The sequence below is a fragment of the Pecten maximus genome, chromosome 1 (assembly GCF_902652985.1).
Source record: "Pecten maximus chromosome 1, xPecMax1.1, whole genome shotgun sequence".
NCBI lineage: Eukaryota > Metazoa > Mollusca > Bivalvia > Pectinida > Pectinidae > Pecten > Pecten maximus.
In genome coordinates, this window is record NC_047015.1 from 29,161,956 (window position 1) to 29,176,474 (window position 14,519).

General features: G+C 34.9%; 1 protein-coding gene across 1 annotated transcript in view; it reads right to left on the bottom strand.

Annotated features, from left to right (window-relative positions):
- Nucleotides 1-1,268: 1,268 nt before the first annotated feature.
- The window catches only part of LOC117337653, a 57,007-nt gene continuing 43,756 nt past the window's right edge, over nucleotides 1,269-14,519 (bottom strand). The window contains exons 19-20 of the mRNA XM_033898782.1: nucleotides 1,866-2,051; nucleotides 1,269-1,715 (exon numbers count right to left, since the gene is read on the bottom strand). Of these exons, the coding sequence (XP_033754673.1) occupies nucleotides 1,552-1,715; nucleotides 1,866-2,051 (350 nt within the window). The 3' untranslated portion in view covers nucleotides 1,269-1,551. The remainder of the gene's footprint in view (nucleotides 1,716-1,865; nucleotides 2,052-14,519) is intronic.

Genomic DNA, 14,519 nt, shown 5'->3' on the forward strand with positions numbered 1-14,519 from the left:
TGTGGTTACGAGTGACTTGTTGGTAGTTGGTATTACGGTTCAATGAGCTCAGTAGTTTGCGTTGTTCGGGTGCCATTCTATGGATATTTAACACTCAATATAAGGAAAAGTAAGAAAGACCAGTATCGTTTTGGTAGTGAAGAGGTCATTAGACTATTTTTCCCCCATTGTTTAAGCAAATCTACCGTTACGGCCAGATGTGGCTCTAGTAGGTAAGGTTATGAAGCTAATTCCATGTAGTATCGTTTGAAAGTTACCTAGAAATGAAGTTACGTTTGTAATAACAAAATTATATATCAATAATTTGTCAGGGTCATGCAAATAATAGTTTATCATATAGTTTTCTTTTGGCCATTTGTCTGTTGAGATGGGCTAATACGTTTTCCCGGAACCGTGGTAGCGTATCGGTGTAACTACCGAGATGTTTATTGTGACTGTGATTTGGGTGTTTACGTATCAGTGTGTATAAGTTTGGTTATACACGTACCAGTGTGTATAAGTTTGAGTGTACACGTACCAGTGTGTATAAGTGTGAGTGTACACGTACCAGTGTGTATAAGTTTGGGTATACACGTACCAGTGTGTATAAGTTTGGGTGAAAACGTACCAGTGTGTATAAACTTGAGTTTACACGGACCAGTGTGTATACGTTTGGGTGTACACGTACCAGTGTGTATAAGTTTGGGTATACACGTACCAGTGTGTATAAGTTTGGGTGTACACGTACCAGTGTGTATAAGTTTGGGTGTACACGTACCAGTGTGTATACGTTTAGGTGTACACATACCAGTGTGTATAAGATGGAGTTGTATCAATATTTATGAGATTTGGGTGTACACGTACCAGTGTGTATAAGCTTGAGTGCACACGTACCAGTGTGTATAAGCTTGAGTGTACACGTACCAGTGTGTATAAGCTTGAGTTTACACGTACCGGTGTGTACCAATATTTATGAGATTTGGGTGTACACGTACCAGTGTGTATAAGCTTGAGTGTACACGTACCAGTGTGTATAAGATGCAGTTGTACCAGTATTTATGTGATTTTATTGTACAAATGTGTTTAGTGTTATACATGAGTTTAATGTAACAATATTAGTTTTTGGTGTACCACTAGTATTGTATGATCTGGGTGTACCAGTGTAATTATACATGCAAGATTTATGTGTACCACTGTGCAGTGTATTTTGTCATACTGTACTTTAAGCATGATGCCCACATGTTTCATATTACTATACAATGTATTTATAGAGATGATTAATACTCCAATGGCAGAATTCTTGTTTATATTACACAAATACATTAACGTGATAAAATACCTTACAAGAGAAACTAGTCAAATAGATAATAATAATAATAATAAAATGCCCCCCCCCCCCCCCCCCCCAAACAAACCCAAAACAAAACAAAACAAATCAAAACAAAGATAAAAAACGAAACAAAAGACAGATCAAATATGTATATAGATCTATCACCAAGACCTATAGTAGAAATATATGTCCAGTTACTACGATGTCTTTAAAATATTTCCTCCCTGGAATGGTCCCCGGGACTAGCAATTGGCCTCGTGAGCCCAGACACAGGTGTTCTTGTCCGCATCATACAGGGTTCCCGCGGAACATGACAGTACGTAGGTGTTTCCGTTGGCACATTGAATGAACTTGGAACAATCGGTTGGGTGTGAATAATCTCCGGCTGGATGGTTATCACAGAATTCTTCAAAGAAAACAAATCTATAATTGTGTGGGCAAGTCAGATATTTCGATTCGGTCATGTTAATGTATACTGATATATAGTTACAATATAGAGGGATCTGTAATTTTATATTCAAAATCTAAAATCATATGGTACGCAAGACCGACTCACCTCCGGGTGCCGCAGTGGGACCCACTGTTACTGGTGGTGTCGTGGTGACCGGGCCTATCGTTACAGGGGGCACAGTGGTAACTGCACACCACTGGGCGTCGCGGAATTCCTGGCCACCGACACACCGGAAGTAGCGGCCACAAAGGGCTGTGTCTTGGTAATATCCATCATCCTTATCACGGCACACTGCAGTAAAAAATAGAATATTCATCAATCTCGTAACCAACATAGAAAACTGAACAATCAGGAAATCACGTGATAATTTGTACACTTACGATCTGTAAAAACAACTGCCGTAGTTACGGGACCTGCCGTAGTGACCGGTACAGTTGTAGGTGCCACTGTGGTTACCGGGGCAACAGTTGTTGGCAACACTGTAGTTACCGGGGCAACAGTTGTTGGAATGATACCGCCCTCTGCAGCAATAAGATCGTCTTTAATTTTGTTAGTCAATGGGAACTTCCGGCTAGACGTGGCACAGACCCGGTTGAAGTCATCCAGAGGAAGTGCCCATACCATGGCGCCGCCATAACCTTCCTGTACCAGCCACGCCACCTGGTGGAAAACACATTTCATCAATATGCTGTGGGTACAGAATTAAGTAATACCATTAAAAGACAAACAGGCAGATACAACACCTTACACAGTTCTGTTCAAACACACTTCATCGTACGATGATGAAATGTGCTGGTAGAAGTTGTATATCGCTCTCGTACATACATGTATTTATATTACATCATGACGTATCCACTTGTGACGGAAGTAAAATACCTATTCACAATTCGTATAGAGCATCTTCAGCTCTCAGCTGTTAGATATACTATAGATAGGTCCTTCACTACGCAGCTTACCGGCAATATCATGTCTACCGTTGGTTTCAGATCTACTGCAAACAATTGTCCCTTCCTTTTCAACAAATGTAAAACATATAACAAGACTTCCAAAGTTTTTCTCTGGCGACAAATTTATCAAGTAATCCATCATGACGTTAATCATATACTTTATGATTATATATATGTTTATGTTAAAACATGACAGATTGAATCTGTACTAAATGTCAACAAGCTATTGTGCGGTTGTATGTGGAAGTTTCCATCACAGGAAGTCTTCGCACCCTACACGCCCACGTGTTATAGATTCGAGAAGTTGTTGATCTGTCGCATATGTCCTAGATGGAATTACGAGACACATATGTCCTAGATGGAATTCCGAGACACATATGTCCTAGATGGAATTACGAGACACATATGTCCTAGATGGAATAACGAGACACATATGTCCTAGATGGAATTACGTGACACATATGTCCTAGATGGAATTACGAGACACATATGTCCTAGATGGAATTACGAGACACATATGTCCTAGATGGAATAACGAGACACATATGTCCTAGATGGAATTACGAGACAATACCAAAACGTTGTAAATTTCTTGTAACACAGCGATAATCAAATAACATTTGTTTTTAAACGGTACCTTGTGTCGGTTTACAGCCACGCCCTTGTTAATTGCCAGGACTTGACTTTTAATGATGATGGACCGTTACATTAAACAAAAGATCAAACAATCTCATCATTTAAGATATCAATTAAAAAAGGCAGAAATCGTTAGCAAATTGTCCTACCTTCATGGAAAGGCTCTTTTCATCGTCATAACCGATCCATGTCTTGCCGTTGACGTAGACAGGTACGAGATGTTGGCTATCACGGTATGTATTTCCCCCAGAGGCCATCATTGTACAGATCTGTTAAAACATTAGTAACATGTAAAACACAATACCATCGACGAACGACAGAGAAGGCAGATGATTGAAACTATAAATTTTCATGATATATATCAATTTACTTCGTAATAAGACAGGTATCCCGCCTCCCGTGTGTAAGTCCCAGCGGGGCTCGGACCGCTGACCGGTGCCCCCATACCATGGTCAGCCTCATCCTTCAGTGTGAAGCCTCGTCCGTAAGATGCCAGACCTATGTTGAGTTTTTCCTTTGGAGCTCCTAGCTCTCTCCAGTAGTTGGACGCCCAGTCCTTAAAAAAGAAAGTTACATAGTTTTACTGACATGAACTGGATTTTTTTATGTATCGGGTGTACAAATTCGTAGCTTCATTATTGCCAATTGCCAACAAAATATCTCAAATATTGCATAGTGACATTTTTTATTGCTTTCTTTCGGACACAAAATTTACATCAAGTGACCATACCATGTTTAGTTGTTTCTGTTCCTCCGTCTCGGAATTCCGAGAAAACAACGGACTGTTGTGGCCCGTTACATCATCCCAACTACCGTGAAGGTCATAGGTCATGATGCTGATAAAGTCCAAGTACCTGGGGGCGAAGTTGATTAATATTGTACATAAACAGCTATAAATATTTCCATATATACATGCAAAATAATATCATTAAAATCCTCTGTTCATAGCTACGTTTGATATATACTGCGACTAGGGTCAAGTTTAGATGATGAATATGTTTTGGAATTAAATGTTGACCAATACTAGACACGATGACAATAGTAAATGTGGACACTGATAAGGCGATTCGTGAGTCCCAATTCCTTCACTCGCCGCTGTTGGCGTCACTGTCAACTTCTCCCACAACAAAGGAACCGAGCCGCACAAGTAACACAGACTTGTCAAACCACAGGGGTTTGGCACGATTTTATAAATGATAGTCCATATATATATGTATTATAGTAATGGACTATCATTTATAAAATCGTGCCAAGCCCCTGTGTGTCAAACTATAGAATCTGTGCGTTCTTGACAATAGCAGAAAGAAATCACGCCGACAATTCTGCTTGAACGTCAACGGAATTTATTACGGGTCATCTAGAGTCTATATAGGAAAATAATGTTGAATTTTAAACACGAATAGATATCTACTTTGCAAAAGATTTAAGTCACACAAATAATCGGACCTTGAAAAATAGCCGATGCTGTTATGCTCACAAGTCCCAATGTCTCCCTATATGTCATATCTGTGTGGTATATTCACATCTGCCATTTGCATTTCAAGGTTAAACATAATTAGTGTTTATACATATCATTAAGTCAAACCTGGTCAAACTAATGATCCTATTGTGTGCTACTGACACTTGAGACAAAAAACGGCTTGCTTATTATTTGCAATATATTTGATACAAATGAGCTTAATGTGCCCCCCTGAAACATGTTTTGATTTTTGTCTTGTTGAAATTTAAACAGCTTAACGATTTACATGTCAACAGCGAGGCCCATGATGCATACTAAAATTGATCAAATTAATTCTGTTAAGATGCACCATAGAAGTGATGTATAGACTTGTAAAATATCACTCTTACATGGCCATTGCGGGAACATCGTAAGCAGGATCAATGTAGGACTTCCCGGCAGCCACAGCGGCTGTTACTAGGAGACGCTTATTTCCGGTTTGTTTTGCTTCATCTTCATAGGCCTGACGTAACTCCTGTGGTTATAACATTGAATAACATTAGGCACGAAATAGTTTTTTAGATTCTAAACGAAACAAAATTGATCACCTAGAAATCAACGAATATCTACAAGAGTCTAAACCAACTACGACTGAAGGGCGATGAGGGCATATTATAGCCAATCACTGACAACAAAACTAAACAGACAATACTATAGGAAATGTGGTCATATCCAGGCTTTCAAACCAGTGAAGACTCTTAGCTATTAGCTGACTGTAATCGAAGAGGATTTGTCAACAGTCGATTCTGTCTCATAACAGACACTGATGACGATTCCACATTTGTTTAAACATTGAAATTCACAAAGTCATTATACGAACTACTGTGTCGTGTTATTTGTCACGGACACAATACGTAACAATATCTAAATACTAGAAATGATTTCTTGATCAGATCTCGAAAGAGGGACACATTGAGACCATTTTTGAATTCATGTAATCGGTAGAAATGAGTCAATACTTTATCAATTAGCTAAATAATTCAACGGGCTTCCCATCCATTCTTGTCACATTTTGATCTTTCAGCCTCGTGACCGTGCAGTCTCGTGATCACTGAATTTATAATGCTATGACAGTAAAAGCAGACTTGTCGTAAAAGCAATACAATACATCTAAAACAATTCTGTATCTCAAACTATACCAAACATTTAAGTGCACCAACAAGAAATCGTAAAAATCTTCCAACAGACCGACATACCTTACATAAAAGGCCGAAGTTAGCCTTGTCAGAGGTTTTTCCACCTCTGCTGCCCGGATACTCCCAGTCCAGGTCAAGGCCATCGAAGCCGTATTTCCGGAGGAAGATAACAGAGGTCGAGACGAATTTCGCCCTGGACGCTGGATTCGACACCATTGGCGAGAAGTGTGTACTAGTCTGGTTCCATCCTCCCACAGCCAGCAGAGTTTTCAGACTCGGGTTCTGTTGTTTGAGGGCGTTAAATTCCTGGTATCTACATATCAAAGGCACAAACGTCAACTAAAGAATTAAGTTGGATGGATGCTGGACAGATATGACTCGTATTCCTTATGAAAGTTTACATGTGCACTATGGTCAGAAAATTATCTGTAGCAGGAAACCATGACGGTGCACCGTGCTTGATATCGCTCGTACGATATAGCTTAATCACATGTAGACATAGACCTCACTGACAATTGTGCGTGAGAATTAGAATACTTTAGTTCATAACTGAAATTAAATTGAAGAATAAGTTTTATATGTAGACGGTAAGGTTGTGAAGGTAATGCATAAGTGACTACCAGTGGCCTTCATAACGGGAGGGTTCGTGTAGTATACATTGTTATCAGTTCGTTTAAACGTAACAATATCGAATAGTTCTACCGATGATTAGGACGTTGTGAGGGAAGTGTTCTTTATCTGTAACTAAATACATATTTATGTATACCGGGAACAGTTCGACATCTCCAATGCGCGAATGTGCATGTCATTTCCTCTTCAGTTGGTTCAGAGCCTACAGAGGTGTTCAATAGGATACTCATCAAAGTGTTTGTAACAAAATGCTAAACGCGCAATTGATAAATATAAATGAATAAGGATTTCTCGGTTTATGTTTGTAATTGCCTAGGAAACTGTTGTTTTTATCAATACTTTAATTCTGTATCACGAAGAAAAATTATCTGGGCGGTAGCTTGAATTTGCCCTGATTGTGTCGGTATCAGGACTAGTTGGTATGGTAACACACGCGACGGTAATCCTGATAGGACTGATTGGCCAAACTAAACTCAGTTTGAATCTTACGCTCATTAAAATCTTGAAGCCATATAGCTATATGACAGAGTGGCCATCCAGCAGAATATTCTTTTATTTTTAAATCATAATATGCTTCTAGTACCACACGCGTCAAAATATTCTGTAAGTATACTTACAACTGTTCATCATTCCACTCGTAGGTAGCCAGCTGGTTGTTGGTGATCTGGGCGAATGAGTAGATAAGATGGGTACAGAGGCTGGGGTCGATGTTGCTGACCTTGAATTTGCCCTGATTTGGTCGGTATTGTGACCAGTTGGTATGGTAACACACACGACGGTATCCTGCCAGGGCTAAATGGACAAATCAAACTTGTTGGTAACACTGTCATAACTTTAAGTAATGCATGTGCATGTATTAAAACAAATAAAAACAGTTCTAGGACAAATCAGTTGTTTAAATGTTCCATTTTCTTGGTTGTGCGTGTTCCTATATAAAAAAAATCATTATTATACTTGTAAATATTTCCTATAAGATAACCAAGTGATTTGTCAAATGAGTGTCACAAACACCAATATGCACGTACAGAAATGTGAAACCGAATGATTATAATACTGAGACGGATCGAAATTCTGTAAAACGACCAGCAGATCCATGTATAAACAAAGAGTTTAACAGTTTATTTGTTCAATCTATCAAATGAGATCAATGAGATTAGGCATACGTCAGAAAGGTTTTCTCCCAAAAATATTTACTACATAATATATACTTTATAAGTTTAATACATCACATTTTGTGTACATGCATATATCTAAGAAGAGTAGAGATGAAAAAACCCAATATATATAGGATTGAGTAAAGCAAGGGACGAGGCAAGGAAAAGTCAGAGTAGGGGACAGTGACATGTAATAGAGTCAAATATTCACAGATGACCTTAAAACCGGTTACTGCTTTTGATAAACGTCTGGTCGTATAACTATAATACTATAATACCAATATTACTGTATAATATAGGGTAAATGTATTACTTTAACACTTTAATACTAATATTACTGTATAACATAGTGTAAATGTATTACTTTAACACTTTGATACCAATATTATTGTATAATATAGTGTAGATGTATAACTGTAATACTATAATACCAATCTTACTATATAATATAGTGTAAATGTATTACTTTAACACTTTAATACCAATATTACTGTATAATATAGTGTAAATGTATTACTTTAACACTTTAATACCAATATTACTGTATAATATAGTGTAGATGTATAACTGTAATACCAATATTATTGTATAATATAGTGTTTATGTATTACTATAATACAAATATTACTGTATAATATAGTGTAGATGTATTTCTATATTACTGTATAATATAGTGTAGACATACTATATCTTTATTACTTACCGTGGTGCGAGAGTAGGAGAATACTGACGGAGACGAGAAGTAGTTTGACCAACATGTTTGCTGTCCTGAAATATTTGACATGACTCTTTTCCTTTGGCTGTTCAGGTATTTATACAACCTCCCTCCTGGAGTCATAAGGGTTAACGGTTTCGTCATCAGGAACAGGGATGGATCCCTGGTGATAACGTCAGTCCCACGGCTATAATTAATTCCCGGCACACTTTTTCACAACAGGTGTTGTTGTGTGTCTATAACTTCATGAGTTTACAAAATAGACATTCGTCTCGTCATCAGTTCTCTGTGAAAATGTGTTAACATGGGGTCGATTTAAAATGTTATCGGCAGCCGACACCATTGACATCGAGATATATGCACAATGATTGTTTGTATTTAATATAGATGGACTATTGTAATGTGGTCATATGAACTTTAAAAGAAGATGCTAGTATTTTACGCGGGTTTAAGTCAAGGTTAATATATATTTATCAGTGAAATTATGATTCCACCATGTAGTATCTATATATTATTAATCCTAAAATTAGAGGCGATAACACAATACAACACAATACTTTTTGACAACACAACCTTTTTTTAGGTATCTTGACAACAAGTCTAGATACTTCAAAACGTTTCTAACACCGTTTTGAAAGAAATTCAAGTTCACTTATATTATTTTTTGAGAACTTAAGAGACGTATGCACATACCATAAACAAATAAACAAAACATAACTACTTTGAATATAAATAAAACAGAAGGTCTTCGGGATATACAGACTCGTTAAACTTATACCCACCGCCATAACCACTTAGCCCTCACGACCGATTCAACAATGTAAAGTCTCGGGCATCAGTATTTGAATATCGATTCGACTGTCAGTCAAATGTCAACACGACAGATCTCTCTGGTGGGATTATGCCATTCAGTCTTAAGAACGATCGTTTTTCAGACACTTGTAATTTATTTTTCATTTATTTTTGTGAATTAGGTAGTTTTTATACTGTGGTTGCAGTTATTTGTATTGTTGTGTCAGGCGTCGGTACTGTGGCCCTGTAACATCTTTGCGACAGGCAGTGTTTAGGCTGTCGGCCTGTAACATCTTCGTGACAGGCAGTGTATAAACAATGTACTGTAGCATCTTTAAACACTGGTACCATTATAAAGCAGTGTTTTAATGCCTATGAACAATTGCACGAAAACCTATCATTAGATTCAACATAAAAATCTTAAAAAAATAAAAATAAAAAAATCAACGCTAACGCCAGGATGACAACACATTCGTTTAATAATATGATAATAGAAGACATCTTAGTAAAACATAAACCGCGTCACAAGTGGTTACAGGAAGATGTATCCATGGGAAAATCACTGTCCGGAAATGACGTGAAGTCCTATGACAGGTTTAAAGTTGGTAGGCCCACTTCACACATGACTATGTAGTTGTATACCGTCTTTTGATATTACATACAACACACGCCGATCTCTGTAATCATCTTAGTTGTCCTTATCAGTATTTACATCATTTGTATCTCGATGACACGTCCATATCGTGACCATGTGGTGGACTAATTGAATATGTTTTGGCCTATTTACGTGCCAGTATGCCTTTCCCTGCACCAACGCACCGTCAACGCACAGTCAACGCACCGTCAGCGGTGTGTAATGATATGGCTGACGTGTTTATTAGTTTTACAGGTGAACTATCTAGAGTTGTTTTCTATAATATCGAATATATTTCACGGGCGTGGCTTCTTTTCGATATTTTCATAAGTATATAATGTAGTTCCATCAAAATACAAAAAAAAAAAAAAATGTAGATAAATATGTAATAATAACTGTAGGTGATAGAATAAATAATTAAATAAATAAATAAATACTAACATTTTCGGATTTGAATAGTGATTAACAAAAACGTCACGGCCCGTTTTCATCAAAATTCCGTAGCTTAAGAAATTCTTTTTATCATTTATTTTTCATAGAAAATCAAACAGAATTCAAGGAAAGTTCTTTAACTAAGATGTTTTCCCATAATTCCAAGAATGCTTTCCTTTGAAAATTGTTAAGTTAAAGAATGTCAATGTAACCGGACCCTGAATCACACGGATATATACAGACAACGAGACAAGTTAAATAGTGTTGAATTAAAAGATGTAAATTCAAGATGGATCCGTATGGAGAGTGGGATTAACGGGGTTAGTCCGTCAAAATGTATTGTGTGTACTCATAAAGAGTTTAAAAGTTAATATAGAAAAATGTGGGAAGGGCGTACTTATGCTGATTTAAGAATGAGTATACCAACACAAGTTAATAAAATGTGTTGGTTTAGTATATAACTTAAAAGCTTACCTTATATGTTTGCGATATGTCAGCATACAGTAAAAAGTGGCGCTTCACATTTTCTCCAGTTAGAAGTAAAATTGCTGTGACGATTGTTTCTCTTGTACATGGTGTACGATATTGTATCTGTATGAACATCCGTTACCGGAAGTTAATTTGATACATGTTGGTATGACACTGAATAATAATTCTGATAGTATGCATGGAACGTTCAGTACGAGCTTAAAATAATGCCTATAATTAGGACGTGTGCTCATCCATGTCCAATAAATCCCTAAACAGTAAGTAATGTTATTATATTATTACATATTTGCACCTCACCTGGCGTGGAGATTGTTAATAAAATGTCCCCATAACAGAGAGACCATACAAAGTATAATGAAATAGATTGAATCTCTAAGACATTAACAAGAAATGCAATCATAAATATCATAAATGTGGTATATACATTGTAGAGGATATCGAGTGAGGTCCCATTGAATATAACATATATTATATAGTATGACAGAAGATCGATATTTATCATACGTCGAATGGAATAAATGTTACGTTCAACGGGAAACAACTCAATTTTCTATTGTTTCATTTTTTAAAGACAAAAAAAGGAGAAAAAATCTATTCAACGACAAAGCTTCGGGAATCAGTATCAATATGTGACGCCGTATCTTTCAGACGTAACGCTTCACAACATGACGACGCCATTTGAAATGGGCTGTTCAACGTAACGCCAATACTTTTGTGCTGTTACTGGTAAGTTTTACTAACAAAAATATTTTGAAATGAGCATTTCGTCAAAAACTACAAAGCATATTTAAGAAATAAAGCAAAATAACCACTTATTCTACATGTACCTTCGCTTCAATTGGATCTGGACCAAAAATCAGAGGATTTCAATGCAGTAAATAGAAAGCGTCGGTCTGATTGGTCAAAACAAACTTTATATCACTAACATAATGATGTAAGCAGTGATGATAGTTATAGTTTTTATCAAGTTGATTATTTATGATACTTCGCTGATATATTTTACTCCTATGGTTTGACAATGTACTAAAGTTATTAGACGGGAGATTTACGAGATCTAGTGTGACGTCGTTAAAATTAGGTGATTTGAATGTAAACGGAAAACCGTCTGGCATCATTCAATCAATAACCCATGTGTCAAAAATGTTCAATTCACACTTCAAATCAACTAATGACTACCAAATACTTCTTTTGTACAAGTTTGTCATCAAATGGGACTCAGTCATTTCCAAAAGAAATCATACTATCAGAAATACATTGTATATCAAATATTCATATTGTGTTCACTAATTATGTTGTACAATAACTCACATTATATTTTGTATGTACACACTAACTCATACATTATATTTTGTATGTACACACTAACTCATACATTATATTTTGTATGTACAAACTAACCCATACATTATATTTTGTATGTACACACTAACTCATACATTATATTTTGTATGTATACACTATCTCATACATTATATTTTGTATGTACACACTAAATCATACATTATATTTTGTATGTACACACCAACTCATACATTATATTTTGTATGTACACACTAACTCGTACATTATATGTTGTATGTACACACTAACTCATACATTATATTTTGTATGTACACAACTCATACATTATATTTTGTATGTACACACAAACTCATACATTATATGTTATATGTACACACTAACTCATACATTATATGTAGTATGTAGACACTAACTCATACATTATATTTTGTATGTATACACAAACTCATACATTATATGTTATATGTACACACTAACTCATACATTATATGTTATATGTACACACCAACTCATACATTATATTTTGTATGTACACACAACTCATACATTATATGTTATATGTACACACTAACTCATACATTATATTTTGTATGTACACACTAACTCATACATTATATTTTGTATGTACACACTAACTCATACATTATATTTTGTATGTACACACAACTCATACATTATATTTTGTATGTACACACTAACTCATACATTATATTTTGTATGTACACACTAACTCATACATTATATTTTGTATGTACACACTAACTCATACATTATATGTTATATGTACACACTAACTCATACATTATATTTTGTATGTACACACCAACTCATACATTATATTTTGTATGTACACACCAACTCATACATTATATTTTGTATGTACACACTAACTCATACATTATATATTGTATGTACACACTAACTCATACATTATATTTTGTATGTATACAATAACTCATACATTATATGTTATATGTACACACTAACTCATACATTTTGTGTTATATGTACACACTAACTCATACATTTTATTTTGTAAGTACACACTAACTCATACATTATATTTTGTATGTACACACTAACTCATACATTATATTTTGTATACACACACTAACTCATACATTATATTTGTTTGCACACACTAACTCATACATTATATTTTGTTTGTACACACAAACTCATACATTATATTTTGTATGTACACACTAACTCATACATTATATTTTGTATGTACAAACTAACTCATACATTATATTTTGTATGTACACACTAACTCATACATTATATTTTGTATGTACACACTAACTCATACATTATATTTTGTATGTACACACTAACTCATACATTATATTTTGTATGTACACACTAACTCATACATTATATTTTGTATGTACACACCAACTCATACATTATATGTTATATGTACACACTAACTCATACATTATATGTTATATGTACACACTAACTGATTCATTATATTTTGTATGTACACACTAACTCATACCTTATATTTTGTATGTATATACTTACTCATACATTATATTTTGTATGTACACACTAACTCATACATTATATATTGTATGTACACACTAACTCATACCTTATATTTTGTATGTATACACTTACTCATACATTATATTTTGTATGTACACACTAAATCATACATTATATTTTGTATGTACACACTAAATCATACATTATATTTTGTATGTAGGCACCAACTCATACATTATATTTTGTATGTACACACTACCTCATACATTTTATGTTATATGTACACACTAACTCATACATTATATATTGTATGTACACACTAACTCATACATTATATTTTGTATGTACACACAACTCATACATTATATTTTGTATGTACGCACAACTCATACATTATATTTTTTATGTACACACTAACTCATACATTATATTTTGTATGTACACACTAACTCATACATTATATTTTGTATGTACACACTAATCATACATTATATTTTGTTTGTACTCATTAACACACATTATATTTTGTATGTACACACTAACTCATACATTATATTTTGTATGTACACACTAACTCATACATTATATTTTGTATGTACACACTAACTCATACATTATATTTTGTATGTACACACCAACTCATACATTATATGTTATATGTACACACTAACTCATACATTATATGTTATATGTACACACTAACTGATTCATTATATTTTGTATGTACACACTAACTCATACCTTATATTTTGTATGTATATACTAACTCATACATTATATATTGTATGTACACACTAACTCATACCTTATATTTTGTATGTATACACTTACTCATACATTATATTTTGTATGTACACACTAAATCATACATTATATTTTGTATGTACACACTAAATCATA